At 44.1% G+C, this 12109-nt stretch overlaps 1 protein-coding gene across 1 annotated transcript in view; it reads right to left on the bottom strand.

Annotated features, from left to right (window-relative positions):
* cacul1 (CDK2 associated cullin domain 1) overlaps positions 1-12109 on the bottom strand; it is a 49957-nt gene that overhangs the window by 28283 nt on the left and 9565 nt on the right. Inside the window, exon 2 of the mRNA XM_017464163.3 lies at positions 585-711. Coding sequence (XP_017319652.1) covers positions 585-711 — 127 coding nt within the window. The remainder of the gene's footprint in view (positions 1-584; positions 712-12109) is intronic.

The following is a 12109-nucleotide window of genomic DNA, read 5'->3' as shown; positions in this document are numbered from 1 at the left end:
ATTCACAGATCTACAGTATAAATGGGCTACATTGAATGAGTCTTTGTTATCGTCACAATTGCTCTCCTGGCATTATTAGAAGGCCATGCAACAAATAAGGGGAGACCATCGTTGGCAAGGAAATTGTCCAACGAATGGCAGACAAAAAATTGCACCTCACAATTCCCAAAATTTCTCTTTTCTCTCTGGCAATTTCAACAGTACTGTACTCAAAAATGAATGGGACACCCCACATAAATATAAAGTATATGAGGTAATTTGCATAGAGCATTTATGGATATTTGTGGATAGTAACTGTGCAAAAGAAGAGGCTCATTCACTTGTGCACTTTTTTTTTTAAAGATGATTTCTAAAGAGGAAACAGCATGTAGGAGTACTCAAGGTTTTATAAATCTTCTTTTGTGTGTGTGTGTGTGTGTTCCATGTTTTTTGTGTGCACACAAACTTTGACTCTGGTATCAGTGCAAAGTTTTTACAAATGAGGCCTCTGGTCCTAGAGATTTAGCATCCAAATTTTGATTATGGAAATGGATGGTTTTGACTAAAGTGCATCTGCAACATAAATAAACTGAAAAATCACCAACCTGTAAATCTGCTCATAGGAGATAGATGTATATTTCACTGGGCTTTGAGTCAGCAGCTGTTCAACTGCTTTTTCCAGCCTTGGCCAGTAAGTTTCTTTGTAGTCCTCTGCTGTCATTGCATTCATCACTAAACAACCCACAGATTTCACAGGATTAGTTAACCCAATGTACATTTTTAAAACAAATGATCAGATTGTAAAAACATGCAGCTCTTGCCACCAAAGTAACTACTTGTACACCTTTTGGTTTCCCATAAATAATTTCTTCCTGTTACCTGTACATATCCCATAATTATTTATTAATTATCTTTAGTAGCAGCTTTGATTACTTGCTATCTAAAGTAATCTCCAGGCTTGTGAGTCCAGTGCAATATGCTATCATCCTATGCTATGCCCCCTAAACAATTGACAATAATTTTACCTGTGGCTTTGGAGGGGTGTAGGCTGCAGCCACACTCAGGAAATAAAAGAAGAGTGTGTGGCCAGCATACACAACGTGTGCCATGTAAAGGTTACATCATTATATGGCTGCAATTAACGATTATTTTCATAATCGATTAGTTGGCCGATTATTTTTCTCAATTAATCGGGGGGGGGGGGGGGGGGGGTCAGTACCTTTTTTTGTTTATTTAAATTAAAATCCACAAACTAAGTGTTACAAATATAAACTTCAGACTAAAACTTTACACAACTGCTTTTCCAATTATATAAGACTGAAAAGAACCCAATACACACAGACACACACCAGAATATATATTATTCATTTAGCACTGTAGTTTAATTCAGTGCTTTTTTTGCATTCATAAAAAATAATGGATAAATATTTATATATAATAGACACATACATACATATATATATATACACACACACGAAAAAGTATGTACTAAAACTGTTATACAAGCTGTACACCCACTACTTTACATTGTAGCAATGTCATTTCTTCAGTGTTGTCACATGAAAAGATAATAAGTATTTACAAAAATGTGAGGGGTATACTTACTATGTGTGTGTGTGTGTGTGTGTGTGTATATATATATATATATATATATATATATATATATATATATATATATATATATATATATATGTGTGTGTGTGTGTGTGTGTGTATAATAATATTTATGCATTGCGTTTTATGGATGCACAAAAAGCACTGAATTAAACTACATGTCACGATTCCCCCTTGAAGCAGCATGCTCTAAGCGCGAATGCACGAGCACCTGCTTTTCCGTTGTTGACTGTAATGACATCTGGACACATGTGTTTTGTTTATGTTTCTGTCATGTCTCCTCCCTGTTCTGTCATTGGCTGGGATTTCACGTGGGTCTGAATTGCTCTCAGCTGCTAGCGGTTTAGACGCTGATCATGTCCGTATATATACCGCGCGCCTGCCAGCACACAACGCAGAAGATTAAATGTTTAGAGCTAGTTTAACACGCATCATAGTCATAGTCACGGTCCATGTTTAGAGTTAGTTCGCGCTGAATTATCCGCTTCCAGCCCCTCGTCATAGTTCATTTCTTGTTTTGTTTATTGACCTAGATTCCTGCCTTGCCCCGTGTATGCCTGTTTGTCAATCGCCTGACCTCTTGCATGTTTGTGGATTACGTTTTGGATCACGTTTTGGATTTGTCTGCCTATCTCTCTTTCTAATAAACAACTGTTCATCCTGCACTTGCATCCGTCCTATCTCTGCTCCGTCACGATTCGTGACAGAATCTTCTGCCAAAACATGGATGCAGCACGAGGACGAGAGAGAAGTCACGCCACAGAAACCAGGGATGTAGTAGGACAATACCTCATCGGGGAACGCTCGGATTACTGGCCGCATTTTTCGTCTGTGCAATTTCCCCAAAGGTACGCCGTTGAATTGCCACCAGAGACAGCGGGATTGGGAAGCTACCCGCTGGAGTTCCTCTTCAGCTGCCAGGTGTATTTCTGCAGCTTGGCGTTTCCCAAGCCTACTAAGAGAGAGTGGATCGGGTTCCTGGTGTCCAGGTTTTGTGGTCCGGCCCGTGACTGGGCGGAGCAGCTGGTGAGCGCTGGGTCGCCAGCCCTCCATGATGTCACTCAGTTTGCAGAGCTGTTTATGGAGGCATTTTCACAGCCTGGACAACTTCGTGGTCTTGATTTACTGGGGGGGAGAGTCAATGGACAGCCCCAGGTGCTCCCACCATTCAACCTCTATTATGAGGAGATGGACAGGGCAGTAACCAGCGATCCACTTCAGTTTCCGGCCAACGCGGGGGCGAAATCTCCGAGATGTATGACCGAGGGCTGCGGGAGAGAAACTCAGCTTCAATGTCCCACCTACAAGAAGCTGGGCATCCAGGAAGCTTTCTTCTGCTCTCAGGAATGCTTCAAGAGCAGCTGGCGGGAGCATAAGAAACTCCTCCGGAGAGCCCGTGCAGAGACCCAGCCCGGGATCAACAGGGTGAGCTCGGAGCGCCCATCGGAGGTCATAGCACCAGAGCTCAACCCTGAAGTCCAAGTCCAGTCTCAAGTCCCTGAGGTCCAAGTCAAGTCTCAAGCTTCTGAAGTCCAAGTCCAGTCTCAAGTCCCTGAGGTCCAAGCCCAAGTCAGGCCTCCAGGCTCTGAAGCCCAAGTCAAGCCTCCAGGCTCTGAAGCCCAAGTCAAGCCTCCAGGCTCTGAAGCCCAAGTCAAGCCTCCAGGCTCTGAAATCCAAGTCAAGCCTCCAGTCTCTGAGGTCCAAGCCAAGCCTCCAGGCTCTGACGTCCAAGTCAAGTCTCAAGTCCCTGAAATCCAAGTCCAAGCCAAGCCTCCAGTCCCTGAGGTCCAAGCCAAGCCTCCAGTCCCTGAGGTCCAAGTCAAGCCTCCAGGCTCTGTGGTCCAAGTCAAGCCTCCAGGCTCTGAAGTCCAAGCCAAGCCTCCAGGCTCTGACGTCCAAGTCAAGTCTCACGTCCCTGAGCTCACGTTCAAGCCTGCTGATCCAGTTGATCAAGCTCTGCTAATATCTAAGCCTAATGACCAAGTTCTGCTCACACCCCAGTCTGCTGACACGCCCAGCCAAGCTCTGCTCACGCCCCAGTCTGCTGACACGCCCAGCCAAGCTCTGCCCACGCCCCAGTCTGCTGACACGCCCAGCCAAGCTCTGCCCACGCCCCAGTCTGCTGACACGCCCAGCCAAGCTCTGCCCACGCCCCAGTCTGCTGACACACATCGCCAAGCTCTGCCCACGCCCCAGTCTGCTGACACGCCCAGCCAAGCTCTGCCCACGCCCCAGTCTGCTGACACGCACCGCCAAGCTCTGCCCACGCCCCAGTCTGCTGACACGCATCGCCAAGCTCTGCCCACGCCACAGTCTGCTGACACGCACCGCCAAAGTTCTGCCCACGCCACAGTCTGCTGACACGCACAGCCAAGTTCTGCTCATGCCCAAGTCTACTGACACGGCCACCCAAGCTCCGCCCATGCCCAAGGTTCACCTGGTGACCTCAGAGCCTCAGCCTCCCTGTTCAGCTGAGGTCGTCTCTCAGCCTCCCTGTTCAGATGAGGTCGTCGCTCAGCCTCCCTGTTCAGATGAGGTCGTCGCTCAGCCTCCCTGTTCAGCTGAGGTCGTCGCTCAGCCTCCCTGTTCAGCTGCGGTCGTCGCTCAGCCTCCCTGTTCAGCTGAGGTCGTCGCTCAGCCTCCCTGTTCAGCTGAGGTCGTCTCTCAGCCTCCCTTTTCAGCTGAGGTCGTCTCTCAGCCTCCCTGTTCAGCTGAGGTCGTCGCTCAGCCTCCCTGTTCAGCTGAGGTCGTCGCTCAGCCTCCCTGTTCAGCTGAGGTCGTCGCTCAGCCTTCCTGCTCCATGGCAAATATCGTTCTCCCCTTCTGCTTCGAGGAGACCCACGCTCCTCTCCCTGGCCGCACGGAGACCCACGCTCCTCTCCCTGGCCTTACAGGGGACTTCGCTCTGCCTTCCAGTTCAGCTGGGGACATCGCTCCGCTTTCATGCTACGATGAGGACGCCGCCCTGCTTCCCTGCTCTGCCGAGTACAGTGCTCCGTTTCCCTGCTCCGCCGAGGACGTCGCTCTGCCTTCATGCTCCGCCGAGGACGTCGCTCTGCCTTCATGCTCCGCCGAGGACGTCGCTCTGCCTTCATGCTCCGCCGAGGACGTCGCCCTGCTTCCCTGCGCTGCTGAGTACAGTGCTCTGTCTCCCTGCTCCGCCAAGGACGTCGCTCTGCTTTCATGCTCCAACGAGGACGTCGCCCCGCTTTCATGCTCTGTCGAGGACGTTGCTCTGCCCTCATGCTCTGCCGAGGTCGTTGCTCAGCCTGCCTGTTCAGCCGAGGACGTCACTCAGCCTCCCTGTTCAGCCGAGGACGTCGCTCTGCCCTCATGCTCTGCCGAGGTCGTTGCTCAGCCTGCCTGTTCAGCCGAGGATGTCGCTCAGCCTCCCTGTCCAGCCGAGGACATCGCTCAGCCTCCCTGTTCAGCCAGGGTCGTCGCTCCACTTCCCTACGCCGCCAAGAACACCGTGCAGTTTCCTGGCTCTGCTTGGGACATTCAGCCCAGGGGGCCGGGGCCGCCAATGAAGTGGGATGACTCATGGCACTCCGGGAGGAGTGCCTTTGGGGGGGGGGTTCTGTCACGATTCCCCCTTGAAGCAGCATGCTCTAAGCGCGAATGCGCGAGCACCTGCTTTTCCGTTGTTGACTGTAATGACATCTGGACACGTGTGTTTTGTTTATGTTTCTGTCATGTCTCCTCCCTGTTCTGTCACTGGCTGGGATTTCACGTGGGTCTGAATTGCTCTCAGCTGCTAGCGGTTTAGATGCTGATCATGTCCGCATATATACCGCGCGCCTCCCAGCACACAACGCGGAAGATTAAATGTTTAGAGCTAGTTTACGCGTATCATAGTCATAGTCACGGTCCATGTTTAGAGTTAGTTCGCGCTGGATTATCCGCTTCCAGCCCCTCGTCATAGTTCATTTCTTGTTTTGTTTATTGACCTAGATTCCTGCCTTGCCCCGTGTATGCCTGTTTGCCAATCGCCTGACCTCTTGCATGTTTGTGGATTACGTTTTGGATCACGTTTTGGATCTGCCACATGCCAGAAGGTACAGGAGCATCCGTGCCACCAGCAGCAGACTCTGCAACAGTTTCTTCCCTGAGGCAGTCAGATTACACCCTGCTGCCTCCCAACGCTCACCTGGGCTAGCCAAACACCTTTTCCCAAACCTTGTCATTATATGTTTTTTTGTTTAAACACAAGTCAAAGTACATTTACAAATCATTCCTCTTTGTTTATTTTTATCATTTTCCATACTGTCCCAACTTTTTCAGAATTGGTGTGGTACACGGCTGGGGATATGAGTGAGCCCGAGAATGCACTGCTCCAAGTTTCCCACATCTAGAAAGGCAAGCAAATCCAAGAATTGGCTTATATCTGTCAAACAGCAATTTTTTAAAAAGTCACTCAAAAGAGGTAATTAGTATTTCAACAAAATTTACAAGGTATGGAGTTGTGAACATGTTGGCATGCTTGAAAGTGTGAACCCTTTAGAATGTTCTACATTCTGCATAAATATGACCTAAAACATCATCAGATTTTCACACAAGTCAGTTGAAACAAAAATATTATACTTGGTCACTTATTTATTGAGGAAAAGGATCCAATATTGCATATCTGTAAGTGGCAAAAGTATTTGAACCTTTGCTTTCAGTATCTGGTGTGACCCCCTTATGCAGCAATAACTGCAACTAACGTTTCTGGTAACTGTTGATCAGTCCTGCATGGAGGAATTTTAGCCCATTCCTCAGTACACAATAGCATCAACTTTGGGATGTTGGTGGTTGATTCAGGTCCTTCCACAACATTTATATTGAATTATGGTCAGGACTTTGACTTGGGAATTCCAAAACATTAACTTTATTCTTCTTTAACCATTCTTTGGTATAATAACTTGTATGGTTAGACTTGTCTTGCTGCAAGGCCCACTTTCTCGTGAGATTCAGTTCACAGACAGATGTCTTGACATTTACCTTTAGAATTTGATGGTATAATTCAGAATTCATTCCATCAAATGATAGCAAGTTGTCCTGGCCCAGATGCATGAAAAAAAAGACCCAAAACATGACATTACCACCACCATATTTCACAGATGGGATAAGGGTCTCATGCTGGAATACAGTGTTTTCCATTCTCCAAACCAAGTTTGGAGAATTTAAAACCAAGTTCTATTTTGGTCTCATCGGTCCACAAAACAACTTCTGGCTTGTCCATGTGAGCTTTAGCAAACTGAAGATGGGCAGCAATGTTCTTTATGGAGAGCAGTGGGTTTCTCCTTGTAACCCTGCCATGCACAACATTGTTGTTCAGTGTTTTCCTGATGTTGGACTCATGAACATTAACATTAGCCAATGTGAGAGAGGCCCTTAGCTGCTTAGAAGCTGCTTTTGCTCTTTTATGATCCATCACACCTACATCAATCAAAAAGTGCAGGCTATTTGTTGGTACCTCAAATAGTGAAGGCTAAGGCGGGAGGAAGAGCTTTCTCTTACAAAGCCCCACAGTTATGGAACAGCCTTCCAATTAGTGTTCAGGACTCAGACACCTTGCATGGCAGCTCTGCTACCATTGGTGTGCGAGTGTGTGTGAATGGGTGAATGCAATGAGTGTAAAGCGTTTTGGATAGAAGCGCTACATAAGTGCTGACCATTCTCACTTCATAAACTGTTTAGCTTCTGCGTCTCTCCCTCAACCACTTCAAACTGCAGCAGTGAGTCCAGTTCTTAAAAAACCTAACTTGGACCCTACTGTTCTTTCTAATATTCGCCCAATTAGCCATTTTCCCTCCCCGGTGTCATGTGACTTGTTAGTGTTACAAGGTCTCGGGTGTGAATGGGGAGCAGGTGTGTTAAATTTGGTGTCATTGCTCTCACACTCCCTCATACTGGTCACTGAAAGTTCAATATGGCACGTCATGGCAAAGAACTCTCTGAGGATCTGAAAAAAAGAATTGTTGCTCTACATAAAGATGGCCTAGGCTATAAGAAGATTGCCAAGACCCTGACACTGAGCTGCAGCACTGTGGCCAAGACCATACAGCGGTTTAACAGGACAGGTTCCACTCAGAACAAGCCTCGCCATGGCCAACCAAAGAAGTTGAGTGCACGTGTTCAGCGTCATATTCAGAGGCTGTCTTTGGGAAATAGACATATGAGTGCTGCCAGCATTGCTGCAGAGGTTGAAGGGGTGGGGGGTCAGCCTGTCAGTGCTCAGACCATATGCCACACACTGCATCAAATTGGTCTGCATGGCTGTCGTCCCAGAAGGAAGCCTCTTCTAAAGACGATGCACAAGAAAGCCCGCAAACAGTTTTCTAAAGACAAGCAGACTAAGGACATGGATTACTGGAACCATGTCCTGTGGTCTGATGAGACCAAGATAAACTTATTTGGTTCAGATGGTGTCAAGTGTGTGTGGCAGCAATCAGGTGAGGAGTACAAAGACAAGTGTGTCTTGCCTACAGTCAAGCATGGTGGTGGGAGTGTCATAGTCTGGGGCTGCATGAGTGCTGCCGGCACTGGGGAGCTACAGTTCATTGAGGGAACCATGAATGCCAACATGTACTGTGACATACTGAAGCAGAGCATGATCCCTTTCCTTCGGAGACTGGGCTGCAGAGCAGTATTCTAGCATGATAATGACCCGAAACACACCTCCAAGATGGCCACTGCCTTGCTAAAGAAGCTGAAGGGCTGATGGACTGGCCAAGCATGTCTCCAGACCTAAACCCTATTGAGCATCTGTGGGGCATCCTTAAACGGAAGGGAGAGGAGCATAAGGTCTCTAACATCCACCAGCTCTGTGATGTTGTCATGGAGGAGTGGAACAGGACTTCAGTGGCAACCTGTGAAGCTCTGGTGAGCTGAAAAGCTCTGGTGCCCAAGAGGGTTAAGGCAGTGCTGGAAAATAATGGTCGCCACACAAAATATTGACACTTTGGGCCCAATTTGGACATTTTCACTTAAGGGTGTACTCATTTTTGTTGCCAGCGGTTTAGATATTAATGGCTTACTAAAAATATCCTTTATGACCTTCCTTGTGACATTGATGGTTTAATGAGAGCACTATCTATTACTGTAAAAAAATAAATTTAGGCATCATCTTTGATCCCTCCCTCACTTTTTAAGCTCACAAACTCTTTTTCTGAAGTTGGTTTCTTTCACCTTCGTCGCATTGCTCGCCTCTGTCCCTTCATTAGCATCAAAGACGCTGAAACACTGGTTCATGCATTTATATCCTCAGGTCTTGACTATTGCAATGCTCTCCTCATTGGTTTACCTGCTAATTCTATTGCTAGGTTCCAATATATTCAAAACTCAGCTCACTTTACTCCAATCCTGTCTGAAGTGCATTGGTTACCGGTTTCATTTTGCAATAAATCTAAAATAATCCTGCTCAAATTTAAATCACTTCACGGTTTGGCATCTTTCTATCTTAGTGAACTGCTTCTCCTGTACAACCCAACCCTCAGGTCCTCTGGGCTTGGACTCCTCTTTGTCCCTAGATCTCGTCTCTCTACTATGGGTGGCAGGTCTTTCAGTGTAGCTGCACCAAAAATCTGGAATTCACTCCCTCTGTCTCTTCGCAACATCATATCCATCTCAGAGTTCAAATCCCAATTAAAAATGTATCTGTTTTTTTTCCAGTGTTATCTGTCCTAGTCTGTTACTATGCATTTTTCTCAGCAACTGTACTATCTGTACTGTGTATTTCATTTTCTGTGTTTGATTGCTCATTGCTTTTCAAACTTTGTATTTGTCCATGATTGTTCATTGTTTATGTATCATTGTATTACTATTGTAAAGCGTCCTTGTGCTCTGGGAAAGGCACTGTATAAATTAAACATATTATAAAAACTATAAAGATGGCTTTGGACCTCAATTCATATTAACAGTTATGCTATGATGGCTTAGGACTACAACTGCCCCAAACAGATTTGCACTCAAGTTTCCATCAGTGAACAGAGGATAAACAGATTTCAAATAAAAACTGTAATGAATTTCCTGGTTACACACTATTTGATCATGTAGTATTAGCACATTTATAGAAGGAATTTATTTATAATTGCACTATCCTGTGTTGCCCAGATGAGGATATATTCCCTTTTGAGTCTGGGTCCTCTCAAAGTTTCTTCCACATATCATCTCAGGGAGTTTACCTTGCCATAGTCGCCTCTTGCTTGCTCATTAGGGATACATTCATACATTAAAAAAATCTATATCCTGAAATAAATATAAATATATATATATATATATATATATATATTTTTTTTTTTTTTTTTTTTTTTTTTTCTTTGTGAAGCTGCTTTGGGACAATGTCCATTGTTAAAAGCGTTATACAAAAAAACTGAATTGAGGTCCTCAGAAATATCCTTTATTTGTGCCATGGTACACTTCCACAAACGTGTTGTGAAGATCAGACTTTGATAGACCCCTGTTATTTAAATAAAACAGTGTGCTCACCCGGTTGTCATCCTTTTGATTGAACACAGCCGAGTCTAATTTCACCTTCAAATTAACTGATAATCCTAGCGTTTCACATACTTTTGCCATTCACAGATGTAATATTGGATCATTTTCCTCAACAAATAAATGAAGTATAATAATTGTTCTCATTTGTTTAATTGGGATCTTTTTGTCTATTTTAGGAATTCTGTATAATAAGTAGAGATGCACTCAAACTAAATTTCTCAGTCGATACGATAACCGGATTATTCAGAGTGATATCGGCCGATACCGATATCGACAGTTCAGCCCTTTATGCCTTCTTTTAAATTAATAATAATTAATTCCACAATTCTGAAGGAAATGCAAATAAAAAACTTTATTCTCTCCATCTCAACAAGTTGTTTCACAGTAACTGGTCTCATAAACAGAAAACACATTACTCAAATTAACATTAACTAAATTCTTAAGATTTCTTAACTTATTGTATGTTATTAATTCATATTAACAGAATTAATTGACTGAATTCTTAAAAAAAAAAAAAAAAAAAAAAAAAAAAAAAAAAAAAAAAAAAAAAACTCCTCACATTCAGGCTCACATTCACTCAAAACAAACAAAAGCATTTCTACTTAATTATTGAACATTAAACTGGTAATATATAATAAACTTTTTTTGATGATAAACTTACAAATGCTTACAAACTGCAGTTTTGTCATCAGTCCACACAAGAGACATCATCTTCACGCACAGCATGAAATCGATGTATTTTCCTGCCATCTTTTGATTGACAGGATATAATCGGCCCTGATCATCGGATGTTCTGAAACTATCGGCCGATTGCGGGAAAAACAGGTCATATTTATGCTGATATATAGAAAATTTTCACAAACCTTTCTTTCTAAAGCCACTATTTGTAATGGCTATGCTATACGCTTTTTTCATCTAACACAATAATGCAGTAGTTTTACTGTTATATTATATTAGAGCTGCAATAACTAATCGATAATGAAAATAGTTGTCAACGAATCACATTATTGATTAGTTGGTCTGCGCGTGGCACAGGGGAGATATACTCATTGCGTTACTTTTGTTCTGAAAACACGTGTCAGAGTAAATACTAAAGTTGTGTCCCTAATGAAGTACTGTACAATTACACTATGCACTCTGCACTACCGTCTAGTGTGTGGAACTTAGAAAGGTAATATAATCTAAAATGGAACACTAGCAGTTTTTTACTAACCGGAAGTATATGCCGCTTCCTATATGACGTCATAGCACGTAACTTTAGCCTAATACCAAGAGTCACCGTACAGGACTTTCTTTTCTCTCAATAACCATCACACGGAGGAGAAATCGTCAAGTGACTGAGGAAGAAAATGTGCGACCTCCATGTCCTCAAAGACCTCTAACCCTATAGACAATAATATAGCAATATCAGATCAACAATTAGAATGTTTTACTCCCCTTAGAGAGACTGAACTAGCTTCATTAATCTCTTCAGCAAAATCATAAACTTGTATACTAAATCCCTTACCTACATGTTTCTTTAAACAGATTTTTCCGGGAGTAATCGAACCCCTTCTAAAAAGAATTACTTCTTCCCTTAGCACTGGCTATGTACCTAAATCATTTAAACTAGCAGTTATCAAATCCGTGATTAAAAAACCTGACCTCGACCCTTGTCAATTGTCCAGCTATAGGCCAATATCAAATCTCCCCTTTATCTCAAAGATCTTAGAAATGGTTGTAGCACAGCAGCTATGCTCATATCATACATAGGAATAACATCCATGAAATGTATCAGTCAGGGCTTAGGCCTCATCATAGCACATGAGGTGCTATGATTAAAGAGACAGCACTGGTTAAAGTAGTAAACAACCTACTATTGGCATCTGATCAGGGTTGGGTCTCCTTGATTGTGCTACTTGACCTTAGTGAATCTTTTAATACCATAGATCATACTATTCTCCTTCATAAACTAGAAAATGTTGTTGGCATTAAGGCAGTGGTTCTCAACCAGGGGGGCGTGGACATATCGGAAGGGGGGCGCAAATTTTTTCAA

The sequence above is a fragment of the Ictalurus punctatus genome, chromosome 3 (genome assembly GCF_001660625.3).
Source record: "Ictalurus punctatus breed USDA103 chromosome 3, Coco_2.0, whole genome shotgun sequence".
Lineage (NCBI taxonomy): Eukaryota > Metazoa > Chordata > Actinopteri > Siluriformes > Ictaluridae > Ictalurus > Ictalurus punctatus.
Note: the sequence above shows the minus strand (reverse complement) of the source record. Positions and strands in the feature narration are given on the sequence as shown.